The 13,467-nt window shown below is 48.2% G+C and overlaps 1 protein-coding gene across 6 annotated transcripts in view; it reads left to right on the forward strand.

Moving 5' to 3' along the window:
• Positions 1–13,467, forward strand: part of FLNB (filamin B) — a 131,020-nt gene that overhangs the window by 69,900 nt on the left and 47,653 nt on the right. For all 6 annotated transcript variants that reach the window (XM_031953181.1, XM_031953191.1, XM_031953198.1 and 3 more), the window contains exons 10-18: positions 348–474; positions 2,810–2,946; positions 3,604–3,797; positions 6,287–6,400; positions 7,268–7,411; positions 7,580–7,703; positions 7,924–8,084; positions 9,289–9,379; positions 9,679–9,848. In XM_031953181.1, the coding sequence (XP_031809041.1) occupies positions 348–474; positions 2,810–2,946; positions 3,604–3,797; positions 6,287–6,400; positions 7,268–7,411; positions 7,580–7,703; positions 7,924–8,084; positions 9,289–9,379; positions 9,679–9,848 (1,262 nt within the window). The remainder of the gene's footprint in view (positions 1–347; positions 475–2,809; positions 2,947–3,603; positions 3,798–6,286; positions 6,401–7,267; positions 7,412–7,579; positions 7,704–7,923; positions 8,085–9,288; positions 9,380–9,678; positions 9,849–13,467) is intronic.

Consider the following 13,467-nt stretch of genomic DNA (forward strand, 5'->3'; position numbering starts at 1 on the left):
AGCTATAATTGTGTAAAATGTGGTCCTTGCTTTTGATTCTATGGAAATATCACTGTGGATGTTCCCTGAGAGACTAAAAGCTTAATGGACTTGCCCAGAATCAGTTGGTGGGAGTCGGAAGCAGGACTTGGACCCTGGATAAAGCGTGTTTGGCCAGTCAGGGCCCCGGGCAGTGGCCATTCTCCCTTCCTTGTACCTCGGCACACAGTAGGCCCTTAGCGGCCCCAGCAAGCCTGGAATGGGCCAGCTCCGGGCTGGAGGGTCCCTCGGGGCTGCCCCCTTCACCATCGCCTTTGCCAGAGTTGGGGGAGCATATTTAACTATCGTTTTTGTATGTATTCCCTCAGAGGGGCTGGAGGAGCTTGTCAAACAGAAGGGCTTCGCGAACGGCGTCTATGCCTTTGAGTACTACCCGGGAACTCCTGGGAAGTACGTGGTGGCCATCACGTGGGGAGGACACAACATTCCAAAGAGGTGAGTCTCCTGCCCACGTTTCTGCCCCTCCACGCGGAGCCCCCCTCCCTCCCCCCCCCCCCCCCCATCCTTTCTCGGATTCGAGGAACGCAGAGAGAGCGGCTTTGTTGGAAATCTTTGCAGACATTTGGCCCCGAGTCAAGCGAAGTAAAAAGCTGCTGGTGGTTTCAATTTCCTGCTCTCAATCAGGGCGAGTGGCTTTGGGCCTGTGGGAGGGAGGGGAGCCAGAAGGACGGCTGGGGCTGCGGGGAGACGCGTTCATTTTTTCATGACTGATGACTCTGTTCTCTTGGGAAACCTGAAAGCAGCACACAAATGTCAGCTGCCATCATTGCCTTTATTGGTCCTTGGGATTTTGAATGCGTCCTTAGCGACCCGAGGAAACGAAGGAAGCTCGTGAAGGACTTTTTCTGGGGGGGGGTTTCCTAGAACCCCGTTGTGGAAATTGCATAACCTTGCAGCAGGGACAGGTCATTTGAGAGGCGACTTAGAGGCTTGAACCCGGCTTTCCTGGATGGGAAGGTAGGGCAGGGAGAAGCAGCTGCCAGTAGGAAGCTTGAGGAGCAGTCTTGACCCTGATACCTACAGGTCATGGGGGCATAGACTGTTCTCTCAGGGCAGCTCTAAAGCCAGGAAGGTGAATCGCTGCTCTTGATGGTGGAGGAGGGTGTTTCCTCTCCTGGGAGTTCCTCACCGGTCACATCTTGGTTGAATCGGGGCCTGGGTGAGGAAATTACTAATAACAGTAAATAAGTCAATAATAAGCATTGATTAGGAGCGTACAGTGGGCCAGACTGATCGAGGTAAAAGACAGGTTCTGTCCTCAAAGAGCTTTATAAATTCAGAAGAGGAAAAAGCTGCAGAGAGGAAGGTGAGGAAATTGGTAAGATGGCGGAGGCGCTGAACTTGGAGAGCTTGGGAAAGGCTTTCGGAGGCTTTGTAGTTGGACCTGCAAAAGCCATGGGAGGTGGTATCAGAGCGGAGGAGCGAGTGTTCCGGATTTGGGGTGCGGGAGCAGCCCCCAAAATGCCCAAAGGTGGAGGGCTTGTTTGAGGAATATTGAGAAAACTGGTGTGGCTAATCAGGTGTAAGAAGAATGAAGAGGCAGAAGGGAGCAGTGACGAAGGGCTTGGGCTGTTGAGCACAGCTTTGTATATTTGTGTATGTGTGAGGCAATTGGGGCTAAGTGACTTATCCAGAGTCACACAGTTGGGAAATGTTAAGTGTCTGAGGCTGGATTTGAACTCAGTCCTCCTGACTTCAGGGCTGATGCTCTATCTACTGCGCCACATAGTTGTCCCATATTAAGAATTTGTAGAGCAAGTTACTTTGGTATAGATCTCATTTTTCAAATGTATAACAAATACAAAACTGAGACAGATTTATATTCCATTTGGTACATGGTCAAAAGAACAAAAGTTTTTAGATGAAGAAATCAATAGTGATATTTAAAAAAAAAAATGCTCTAAATCACTGAATAGAGAAAGAAAAATTAAAACAACTCTGAGAACACCTTTCCCTTATCAGCAATGACAGATATTGAAGGAGATGAGGAAAAACAGATGCCCTCAAGCACTATGGGGAATTGCGACTTGGTCCTGCCATTCTGGACAGTAATAGGAAACTTCACCCAAAGGGCTACAAAAGTTTGCACAGCCTTTGACCCAGCAATACCATTTCTAGGTTTGCACCCCAGAGAGGTAAAAGGGAAAGGAAAAGGTTCCATATGTACCCATTTCTAGCAGGGTTTTTAGTGATGGCAGAGATTTGGCCATGGGGAGGATGCTCATCCTTTGGGGAATGGCTGGACAAGCTGCAGCATATGATTGTGATGGAGTACTATTGTGCTGTGAGAAATGAGGTGGTTTCAGAAAAACATGGCAAGACCTATATGAACTGATGCAAAGTGAAGGGAAAACCACCCGAAAATCATTGTGCACAGCGATAGCAACATTGCAGCCATGATTCATTTTGCAAGAATTGGCTCTTCCGAGTCATACAGTGATCCGAGACAGTTCAAAGCACCCACAATGAGAAACGGCTATCCCCCTCCTGAGAGAGAGCTCACGAGCTTTGGGTGCAATGCGAAGTATACCTTTCTCACTTTATTTTTCTTACAAAATGACTAATATGGAAATCTATTTTGCATTATTTTGCATATGTAATGAATATTATATTGATTGCCTTCTTGATGGGTGGGTAAAGGGGTAGGATGGAGCTTGAGGATTTGGACCTCAAAATTTAAAAGAGAATGCCCTAAATAAATAATAAATTTTTAGGTTGATTATTAGGGTATCTCCTTCTTTCCTCATGCAAGCAAATTTTTTTTTCCTAGTCCCTTTGAAGTCCAAGTGGGCCCTGAGGCAGGTGTGCAGAAAGTCAGAGCGTGGGGGCCCGGTCTCCATGGAGGCATTGCCGGGAGGTCAGCGGACTTTGTGGTGGAGTCCATTGGCTCGGAAGTTGGATCATTGGGTAAGACTGTAACCAAAAGGGTCCATCCTATGAATACAATACCTGGGATTCTGGTCCTAATTCGCTATCTCCTCTTTTAAGCAGATCATCTAGTCATGTTTCTTAGGAATGATTTAGAGGGCCTGAAACCTTCCTTTGGTACTTAATAACTGTATGATTTTCATAAAATCCCTTAAAATCTTTCAGGCTGCTCATATGTAAAATGGGCTCGATTAAATAGACTAGGCGGTCCCTTGCAGGTCTAGATCTATGCTCGTAAAAGTCATTTAGCTTCCCGGAGCCTTAGTTTACTCATCTATAAACTTGACTACAGCTTCCTTCAGTTCTAAATTTGTGCCCCTGTGATCCAGCTATTTACTTTTCTATGATTAACACAGAAATGAAACTGTAAATTTCTTCTCACGCTCCCTTTCCCCTCGCTTGTTTGCTTCAAAGCTCTTGGTAACCATCATAAATAACTCGTGACCTTGAGTGGGAATCTCTGCAGTCCGCTTAGAACGTTATGGAGATGATGTGGATGGCTTTTAGTGTCTCCAACAGGTCTCCCTTGTAATTCAGCTTCGTCTTGGAGAAATTGCCATGATTTGTCCCAGCTGTGAAGGAGATGTGACTCTTGTCCTGCCCCCCCATCTGATGTGTCCTTTGCCCTCTTTCTAGGATTTGCCATTGAAGGCCCCTCCCAGGCCAAGATTGAATACGACGACCAGAACGATGGGTCCTGTGACGTGAAGTACTGGCCCAAGGAGCCCGGGGAGTACGCCGTGCACATCATGTGCGATGATGAGGATATCAAGGACAGTCCCTATATGGCCTACATACAGCCCGCCTCAGGGGACTTCAACCCAGACCTGGTGAGAAGCCCCCCTGCTCCCCCTCCTGCCCTTTCACTGCTTTCCCAACATCAGTGAGCACAAAGATTGCACAGAATGTTCAGCTAGTATTTAGCAAATGCTTGTCCAGTATTTATGCACTGCATAGCTCTGTATTGTGTATGTGAGTGTTATCTCCCTTGAGAAGACAGAAGCTTCTGAGAGTTGGGACTTGGTTTTGTATCACGGATGCTCGGTACACAGTAGGAGCTTAATGTTTGTTGATTGATGGGATTCATGGAGGCAACATGATACTTGGGAGTCAGAGGTCCTGGCTTCCCAGCTTCCCTCTGATGCTTACTGCTCCTGTATTCGTGGGCAAGTCCCTGGACCTCAGTTTCCCCATCTGTAAAAGAAGGGACACTAGGTAGTGTCTGAAGTCCTCCTACATTTTAAGTGTTTAATAGATGCTAGATGATCAAGGGCATCGTATCGGCAAATGGGATTTGTCTCTGGAATGAAAGAGAACCCGAGTTGAGATCTTAATGGTCCATTTATTCATCTGTAAAATATGAAGCAGGGTTTGGATTACTTGACTTCCATTCCTGGATCTTTGGTCTATTATGGATCCATTGAAAATGCGATTAAGCAGCATTCGGTCATTCAGCTGGGATCCAGGAGATTTTGCAGCCTGAGATCTTGGCCAGTTCCTTCATCCTTAACCTGTAACATTCATGTGTAAAGGAGAGGGAGTGTTCCTCATGGATGGAAGGCTGGGTTGATGCACAGTAGCTTTGTCACCCTAAGCAAGTCATTGCAATCCTTCCCTGTTCCCAGGCAATTGCCTAAGGGCAGGTTCCACACTGGGAATTCTCTCTAGAGATGAAACCACATGTATGGACCAAAAAGCAGAAACAGAAAAGTTTTCTTCCTCTGTTCTATCTATTGATCTCCCAGTTTCCTTTAAGTCCAACTAAAATCCTACCTTCTATAGGAAGCATTCGCCATCTGCTTTTAATTCCAGCACCTTCCCTCTGTAAATTATTTCCTGTTTATTCTCTATGTAGCTTTGTATATGTGTGTTTATATCTCTTCCATAAGATTGAAGCAGAGATTGTCTTTGGTCTCTTTTTAAGTGCACATAGTAGGCACTTAATAAACCTTTATTCATTATCTTTCTAACCCCCTTTCTCTTTCCTACTAATCATTCAACTAGAATTTTTTGGTTTTAATTTAATCGAACTTTTTTGTTTACAAAAATATGTTTTCTATTTTTACTACCCTCTCCAACCAAGGGGTCAAAGTAAAAAAAACAAAAGCCTTGAAACAAAAATAGAACCAAACAAGAATACCTGCCTTGGTCATGTGCCCAAATATATCTCATTCTATTTTGCTTCTGTCATCCTTCTGGCAGAAGGTGGGCAGCATATTGCATCATGGACACTCTGGACTCAGTCGTGGCTTTGGTCAGAGTTCTTAAATCTTATAAGTCAAGAAGTATTTATAAAGGGCCTACTATGTGCCAAAAACTGTGCTGGGCAGTGGCGTTACAAAGATTGTTAACAGTTCTCTCAAGAGAGCTTTTGTGTATTCACAAAATAGATTAAAAAGGTCTTTTTTTGGGGGGGAGGGTGACCAGAAAAGGTCATGTATATAGAAGGTAGCATTATGGAGAGACAGCCCCCGGAGCTAGATTACTATTATGGTCTTTTTTAACCTTTTCCTCTCACAACCCCTTTTTGCCTGAGAAAGTTGTGTGCTAATCTGAGTCTACACGCATATAAGACAGTGTAGAAATCAAACATTTATTGACAATAGGTCATAATTTTCCAACCCCCCACATTGAGTTATGAGACCCTGTTGGGGTCGTTTACTACAGTTTATGTAGCTGGGGTCTGGAACTGTGAATGAGGAAGGCTAGCAGGGGAAAAAGCCGATTTCCCGGACACGCCGGCCTTGAGCCGGGCTTCTGTCTCGCATCTCAGCCGAGCAATTAAGGGTTTCCTTCTCTCTGCTTTCTCTGGATGACCCCCACCCCCATCCCCCAACTGCCAACCTTGTACAATGTTCTCTGACCTTTGGCTTCTGATTCTCCAAGTAGCAAAGGTGACACAGAGATGGAAGGTCACCCTTGTCCCCGGGCCCGTGGCCAGCACCTTCTGAGATTTTGATGAGGTTTTGGGCCAGGGGTTTGTTTTCCACCCTTTTAGGTAGAGGCATCTCTGTATCCCCAGCGAAGGTTTGCCTTCCCTTTGATTTAAAAAATATTCTGGTTCAGGGAAAAGCTCCAGTGTTAGAATCTTATCCTCTCACACTCAGTCCCCCAACAAACAATTATCGAGTACCTACTGTGTGCCAGGCCCTGTGTGGGACACACTATATTAATTTTCAGTTGTAGAGCGGATTATTTTTTATTTTTGTTTTTTTTTTTTGTTACATAAGAAAAGCTTCCTCATTATTCCCCAGCATTTAATTTTCCTTGCCCTCTTTTTCCCGGATGCCCTGTAATCATCATCCCCTCTTCCTCCCAGGTTCAAGCCTATGGCCCAGGATTAGAGAAGACGGGTTGTATCGTCAACAACTTGGCCGAATTCACCGTCGATCCCAAGGATGCTGGGAAGGCGCCCTTGAAGATCTATGCTCAGGTAAGTCCTGGTGGGTGCGGTAACTGGGTGTGTCCCTGCTGCCTGGGGATGGGCGATACATCACAAAAGCCAGGTGACCAAATAAAGGTGCTTTGGGCCTGATGACACCGGGTGGGTTTTTTTTCCCCTGAATGACAGCACTATCATGACTGGAGATGAAATGTGGTAACACATTCTCCCAGCTGGCCCCCTTGGATCAGGGCCTGCAGCTCATACCTGACGTACACCAGATGGGTCTCTTTACTTCTTCAAGACTGGCTAGTCCCATGCATCCCCAGGAGTTTTCCAGCAAAACAAAAGTAGAATGTGGGAGGAAAGTAGATAGTGGAAAGTGGGAGAGAAAATTGGAACCGAGTAGTTACAACTTGAAGAAACAGAGGAAGCTGTCAACCTTCTACCCACTTATAATTACCCCAAGATATAAGAGCAGGAATTGGGAACACGAGCCAGTGAGTAGTGTCATGTTTACGTTTGTCTTTTCAGAAATGGTGAAGCAATATCACGAATAAGATCTTTTTCAAGTAGTCTCTATTCAAGTCGTCTTTTTCTTAGGCTTTTCCCTTTTTTTTTTTTTTTTTTGGATCAATCAGAATTAAGTACCTACTGTGCGCAGGAACTAAGCTCGATGCTTAGAATACAAAGTTTAAAATGAAATGATAGACATATAGATATATACTGTATTATTGACATGTATCGATTTATTTGTACATATACATTATATATATGGTTATAAAGGGATGTCATGTAGAAGATGGCACTGGAGCAGCCTTAAGTAAGATTACCTTGTGTACATCCTCCTAACATCCAGGAGTCATTAAGATGTTACAGCTTGTGCTTCTTTACGAAAGTCTTGATGCTTGTTTTCAGGATGGAGAAGGCAGTCCCATTGAGATTCAGATGAAGGGCAAGATGGACGGGACCTACGCCTGTTTTTACACCCCGCTGAAGCCCATAAAACACACCATTTCTGTCGTCTGGGGAGGAGTGAATATCCCCAAAAGCCCCTACAGGGTGGGTATTTGAACTCGGCCTCTGGGATCGTGGTTCAGAAAATAGACAATTAAGGAGAAATTTGCCCAGGATTACAAGAAGTTAATAGTGAACTAAAATGTGTGGGAGGCCCACCTGCTTTTCTTGGTGGGTTCCAGGGGTCTCACAATCTCCGAACTTTGCCTCTAGGTTGGCGTTGGTCAAGGCAGCCACCCTCAGAAGGTCAAGGTGTTTGGCCCTGGAGTGGAAAGAAGCGGCCTCAAAGCCAACGAGCCCACTCACTTCACCGTGGACTGCACCGAGGCAGGGGAAGGTAAGCAGGGGATGGGAGGCCTTAGCTGACGGTTGCCCTTGTCGCTCGGTGTTGGCGGCTCCTCTGGGGAGAGCTAACTGAAGCTGAGAGCAGAACCCGAGGAAACGCGCGTTAATGCCCCGGCCGAGGAAGCGCAATCCCGACCGAGCTCGGCTTTGCTCTGGCGCCTTGGCAGCTGAAGCTCCCTGGGGTGGGACTGACGCCCGTTCCCTTGTTTCAGGCGACGTCAGCGTCGGTATTAAATGTGACGCCGGGGTTCTGGGCCCGGATGAAGAAGACGTGGACTTTGACATCATTCACAACGCCAACGACACGTTCACCGTGAAATACGCGCCGCCTGCCCCTGGCAGATACACCATCAAAGTTCTCTTTGCCTCCAAGGTTTGTCAGGGTCCAGAACAGCTCAGGGAGGGGGAGGGTGGGGAGGTCACTCAGCACATGGGGGTTGGCCTGGTGCCGGAGAACCGGCCCATCTCCTCCAGCACCGGGCCGAGACCCACTCCCCTTTCCTCTTCCAGCCGCCTTTTGGGTTTGCATTGTTTGCCAGCACAGCCCTGCTTTCTCATTTTGTGAGAATCCGCCAGAGATCTTGTTTTCCCTAGGGTCGGTTAGGTCTCACCCAGGATTTGAATCCTGGCCTCTTTAAGTCCCCGTGATTATATTCGGAGAAGGTCACTCCAGAGTCCAAGGTTCTTCTCCCCCCTCTCCCTCCTCCCAGAGCTGAATCTAGGTCTTCTTGCCTTTGGGATCAGGTCTCTGAACATCAGGACACAAAGACTTCATCTAGATTCCCAGAATATTTAAACTGGATGAATCTTAATGATCATGGATCCAGCTCTGCTCTCCCGTCTTTTCCTTTTCTTAACAGATGAGGAAATTGACTCTGGCTTTAAAAGGGAAATGCCTTCCCTGTTGGGTGACAGAGAGTACCCTTATATTGGCTAGTGAGCGGGACAGTGGGGTGTCAGGGGCTTCCGAGTCTGGACAGACCCCAGGTTCAGATTCCCCTTCTGAGCGCCCTTCTCAGTGCCTCAGCCACCTTCCTGAGAGGATGAGGCACAGGGCACGGACTAATCATCCATTGCAGGAGGGGGTTTCCTCACTGGGAATTCCCTTTGTGAAATCATTGGTCAGCGGTGGAGAGAGACAGACAAATGATATCTGGGGGGGGGGGGGGGGGGGGGGGGGGGGGGGGGGGGAAGGGAGAGAGGGAAGGAAGCAGGGTGGAAGAGAGGGAAGGGAGAGAGAGGGACAGACAGAAAAAGAGAGAAAAGAGAGACAGAATTGAGAGGGGGAGGGAGAGAGGGACAGAGAGAGAGAGAGGTGGAAAGAAGGAGAGAGATGGAAAAAAGATGGGAGAGAGAGAAAATACACATAGGGAAATGGGCAAGGGGCTGTGCTGAAAGTTGGCAGCCCCGATGTCACGATCTCTCCTAATGTGAAGATTTGTGGTACCTGGTGATCAATAAATGAACCATCCACATTGCTTGGAAGCATCAGGGTCTGACTTGAAGAGAAGGAAGTTTGTCTCCCTTTGGTATGGATCTGGGGGGGTTTCTCCATTGAAAACCTGTTTGTGTTTCAGGAAATCCCTGCCAGTCCTTTCCGAGTCAAAGTTGACCCCTCCCATGATGCCAGCAAAGTCAGAGCCGAAGGCCCCGGGCTCAGTAAGGCAGGTAAGGTGACCCTCCCACTGGCAGCTTCTGCAGAACTTGGGGAGATGGAAGTTGGCGCCTGCTTATTTCTGAGGCGTGGGTGCCGGTTTATCCCTACAAAAGTCGGTCTTGTATCAAGGATGTTGATTTAGAAATCGGAAACACTTAGATCGTGGCACCTTTCCAGAGGGAGAGGTCGGCTCGGGGCACGGGAGCCCGGACCCCGAAGCTCCAGAGCGGCGTCTCTCGGGCAGACCTGCTAGACCAGTTCCCGGGAGAGCAGAGCGCCCAGATTCTGACTTCAAAGTCTTTCTTTCCAGGTGTGGAAAATGGCAAGCCGACTCACTTTACCGTTTTCACCAAGGGGGCGGGGAAAGCCCCGCTCGATGTGCAGTTCAGCGGCCCCCAGGCTGGGGACGTCGTCCACGATCTGGACATCATCGACAACTATGACTATTCCCACACTGTGAAGTATACCCCAGTCCAACAGGTGGGTGTCCGGGTGATGGGAACAGGGCCGGCCCCTGCCAAAAGGCCATTTTTGTTTCAAACATGAGTGCATCCAGGGGGGTCTCTGGGTGATGTGGTGTTTTCTTGCTTTATTCCAACCTTGTTGGGGAAATCTCGACAGCTGCCCTCACAGTGAAGGGGTGGGGTATGGGGGTGAGGAAGGGCTTTTGATTTGATTAAATCAGATTTGATTAAATCAGAGCCAGGGGAAAACCAGCTGGTGAGACTTAGCTCTTTCTGGGCTTTTTTGCTTTCTTTTTGCTTTTTTTCTGGGCAGAGAAGATGCCCAGTTCCAGCCTGGGGAGCACAAGTACGGGCTGAGTAAGTGCATTGCACTTGGTGCTTCTGGGACTGAGGGGAGCCCAACTCTCCAGCCTGGATCTCTGGTGCTTGATGCAGAGACAGTGGCCATGCTGGTGTTTTGTAAGAGCACCAGCCCTTGTACATGAGGCGCCAACCAATTTGACTCTCATAGTCTGGTGTTTTCCCAAAACAGCCTAATTTGGATGGGGGGGCATCCAGTGGGAGCCTAATTCTTTTAAATACTAAAAAATGGATTCTGTCACTGGGATAATTGGGCCCTGAGGCGAGATCTGAGATGACTGAGGTTTAGGGAGATAACCTGCCTATTGGAAAGAAACCTTAAGGTCAAGTGGTTTGGATTTTATGAACTTAAAGTAGGAGCCACTTCTCATTATCTCACCAAGCTGGAGGCCGAGGAGGCTGTGGAGTCCATTGATTCCAAGCTTTCCTGAGGAACGTGTGACTTGGGGAATGTCTTGCAGACAGGATCGTAAGGTCATCAGCCCCGAGCTGGAAGAGACCTTTAGACATCTCCTTCACCTCCTTCATTGTTCAGAAGAGGAAGAAAGGGGACCAGGGGGGCTCCCACCTGGATGTGTTTGTAGTGTCAGAGGTGGAACATGGCTTTTGGTAGAGTTCTTCTCACTGAACGCCCTGCCTTCCATTTATAAAAGCCATTTGGGAAAGCTCATAGGAGCCCAAAGGGAAGCCCCTGCCCTTGGTGCTTTAGAACAGTGACTCACTCTGTGGCTTTAGGGCTTGAACTGTGGGATAAAATGGAGAGGAGGAAGAATCACCTCGGTTACCTTGTCTGACGTCTGTGTTTTTATGAGAAAAGGAATCCAAAGCTCAGATGGATCGTGCACTTGGCAAACGTCACCTGGAAGTAACTTTGGAATGATTTGGGTGATGAGCTCTGAACGTTTCCATGATGCAAAAGAGGAACTAGCTTCTCTGCTTGCTGGTCTGGGTGTCAGGGCGTCGTGGCAGGACTGGGCGGGTCGTGCTAATGCACGGGAGGAAGCGATCCAGGTCCTTCTGAACCCTCTATTTGCATGAATTTGTCCCTTTTTTTGGTGACATTTTGATCATGGCTGTTACCTAAAGCCTAGATTCTTAGCCATGAAACTTTAAATATCTATCTATCTATCTATATGATTTAGATTTCAGTATAATTGGTTTCCTTTTAGTCTTAGGAACTTTATGTTGTGCATTTATAAATGATACCCAAGAAGGAGAACCATCGGCTTTCCCCGGTGGGGCTGCCCAGGGGTCCGTGGCGTGCCAAGGGTGAGGAAGCCCTCCTCTGGAGGCCGCTCCCAGCAGGCCCTGCTTCTCACGCCCCCGTTGTGGGCTTCCAGAGTCGCCGTGTGATTGCTGCAGGGGCGTCCCGCCCACTGGCACACCTTCCCAGAAATGTGGCTGCCCTGGCAGCTATGCGGCTGTGGGTGTGACTTGGCGGCTGGTGAATGCCCTCCTCCAGCAGGCAGAGAATGTGCCCGCTGTGCTTGCCAGCAGGCTCGCCTCGGCCTGGTCTTGGGGGCCGCTGGCCCGCCCTGATCTGTTTGTCGACCCCCACTCGGGAGCTGGTCAGCCGTGGGCTCTGGCAGCCGTTCTCCCTTAGCTTCCTGACCAAGGCCCTCTGACCGTCCCCTGAGAAGAATTTCGTTTGTTTACCCCCATCCATTGTTTCTTGTTGGGTCTCCCTTAGCTAGTAGTGTGAGGCAGTGAGACTAGGTTAGATCCTCAGAAATCCCATCTTGCTGGCACAAAACTGCCCCCCAGGGGCTCGGGCCAGGCTGGCTTGGTCATTGTGGGGTTCCTCACTTAGGGCTAGAGTCCCCTGGAGCCCCGAGAATACAACTCCTCCTGGGCCTGCTAAGTATTTCCATCCCAGAAGGCAGGGCACCGGCCAGCAGGGGAATCCTGGGCTCCCTTGTCTGGTCCTTCCCTGAGGAAGCCCCTGGGTCTGATCTTGGGCCACAAACTCGGGAGTACTAGTAAGAGCTTGGGAGATGCTTATAACCCTCAGTAATTCATGCTTTAGACACATGTGTCAAATGGGCCAGTGCTGGCTGATTGATTATATAAATGCATTATGTACCCCCACACATATTGGTAACTCATTTTTTAAACTTAAAACTCCACATTTCAGGCAAAAAAGTCCCAAGTTTTATTTCCCATCTCAAGTAGTTCTTCTAAAAATTTTAAAGCTTGTTATCATTGAAAGAAGTAGGAAATCCCTGAGAAGCAGAAAAGTCAAGCCCGACGTGTGGCAAAGATAATGAGGCGATAAGGAACCTTAGAGGGCACCTGGTCCCGCCTGCACCTGAGGGGGATGGAGGGCGGCATTACTGCACGCGTGCACATGCACAGTATGTTCATGCACGGATCTCTGATACAGACATGGAGTACATGCACACATGCACACGTACCTGCATGCACAATACCTAGATTCCCATACATCCTTCTACATGCATGCACACTTGCTCCCATGGAATTGTCCGGTGCTCCAGGTTAGCCATCTTGGCTCCCACAGAAGCAGAGTTAGTTCTTCCTGATCCATTCTTCTCTTGACTTCCCTCCGTGTATTTCTGGAAAGGCCATTCCTGCCTCACTGTATACGCTCCCCATCCCTTTCTTGAAAATCAGCCCCTTTCCCGGTCTGTGGCCCAGCGTTGGGGCTCGTCCTTGAGCATATCTGCCAGTTCTTTCAGAGGCAGATTAGGAAGAAGCCCCTTTGGACTACCTTCATCTTTGTTGTTCATTCATTTCTGTTGTTTCCGACTCTTCGTGACCCCATTTGGTATTTTCTCAGGAGAGATGGCTTGCCCTTTCCTTCTCCAGTTTATTTTACAGAAAGAAACTGAGGCACAGGATGAAGTCTAGGGTCACTAGACCCTAGTGTCTGAGGCTGGATTTGAACTCAGGAATATGGGTCTTCCTAGCTCCAGCCTTGGCGCTCTGTGCACCCCTGGATGTCCCAAGGTTTCACTTAAGGCCTCTTTTGTTACAGCTCCTTGCTAATCTGGGGACCTATTTACCTATTCGACAGCGAGAAGGTCCTTTTCTTTAACAAAGGAAAACCAATTGGCAGTTCTACCCAACTTGCTGACAATTGTCTAGTCCAAGGAGACGCCTGCTAGCTGCAGCTCATTCTGGAGTTAGTGCATCCCTGGAACTATTCTTATTCAGACCATCCCAACCTTCTGTATACTTCCTTTGTCATTTGTAAAGTTCTTTTCTTGCTCAGTGAGTTCCCTGTGGATCCACAGCAGGCTTTTAAGACAGCTACC

Source organism: Sarcophilus harrisii, chromosome 1, assembly GCF_902635505.1.
Source record: "Sarcophilus harrisii chromosome 1, mSarHar1.11, whole genome shotgun sequence".
NCBI classification, from domain to species: domain Eukaryota; kingdom Metazoa; phylum Chordata; class Mammalia; order Dasyuromorphia; family Dasyuridae; genus Sarcophilus; species Sarcophilus harrisii.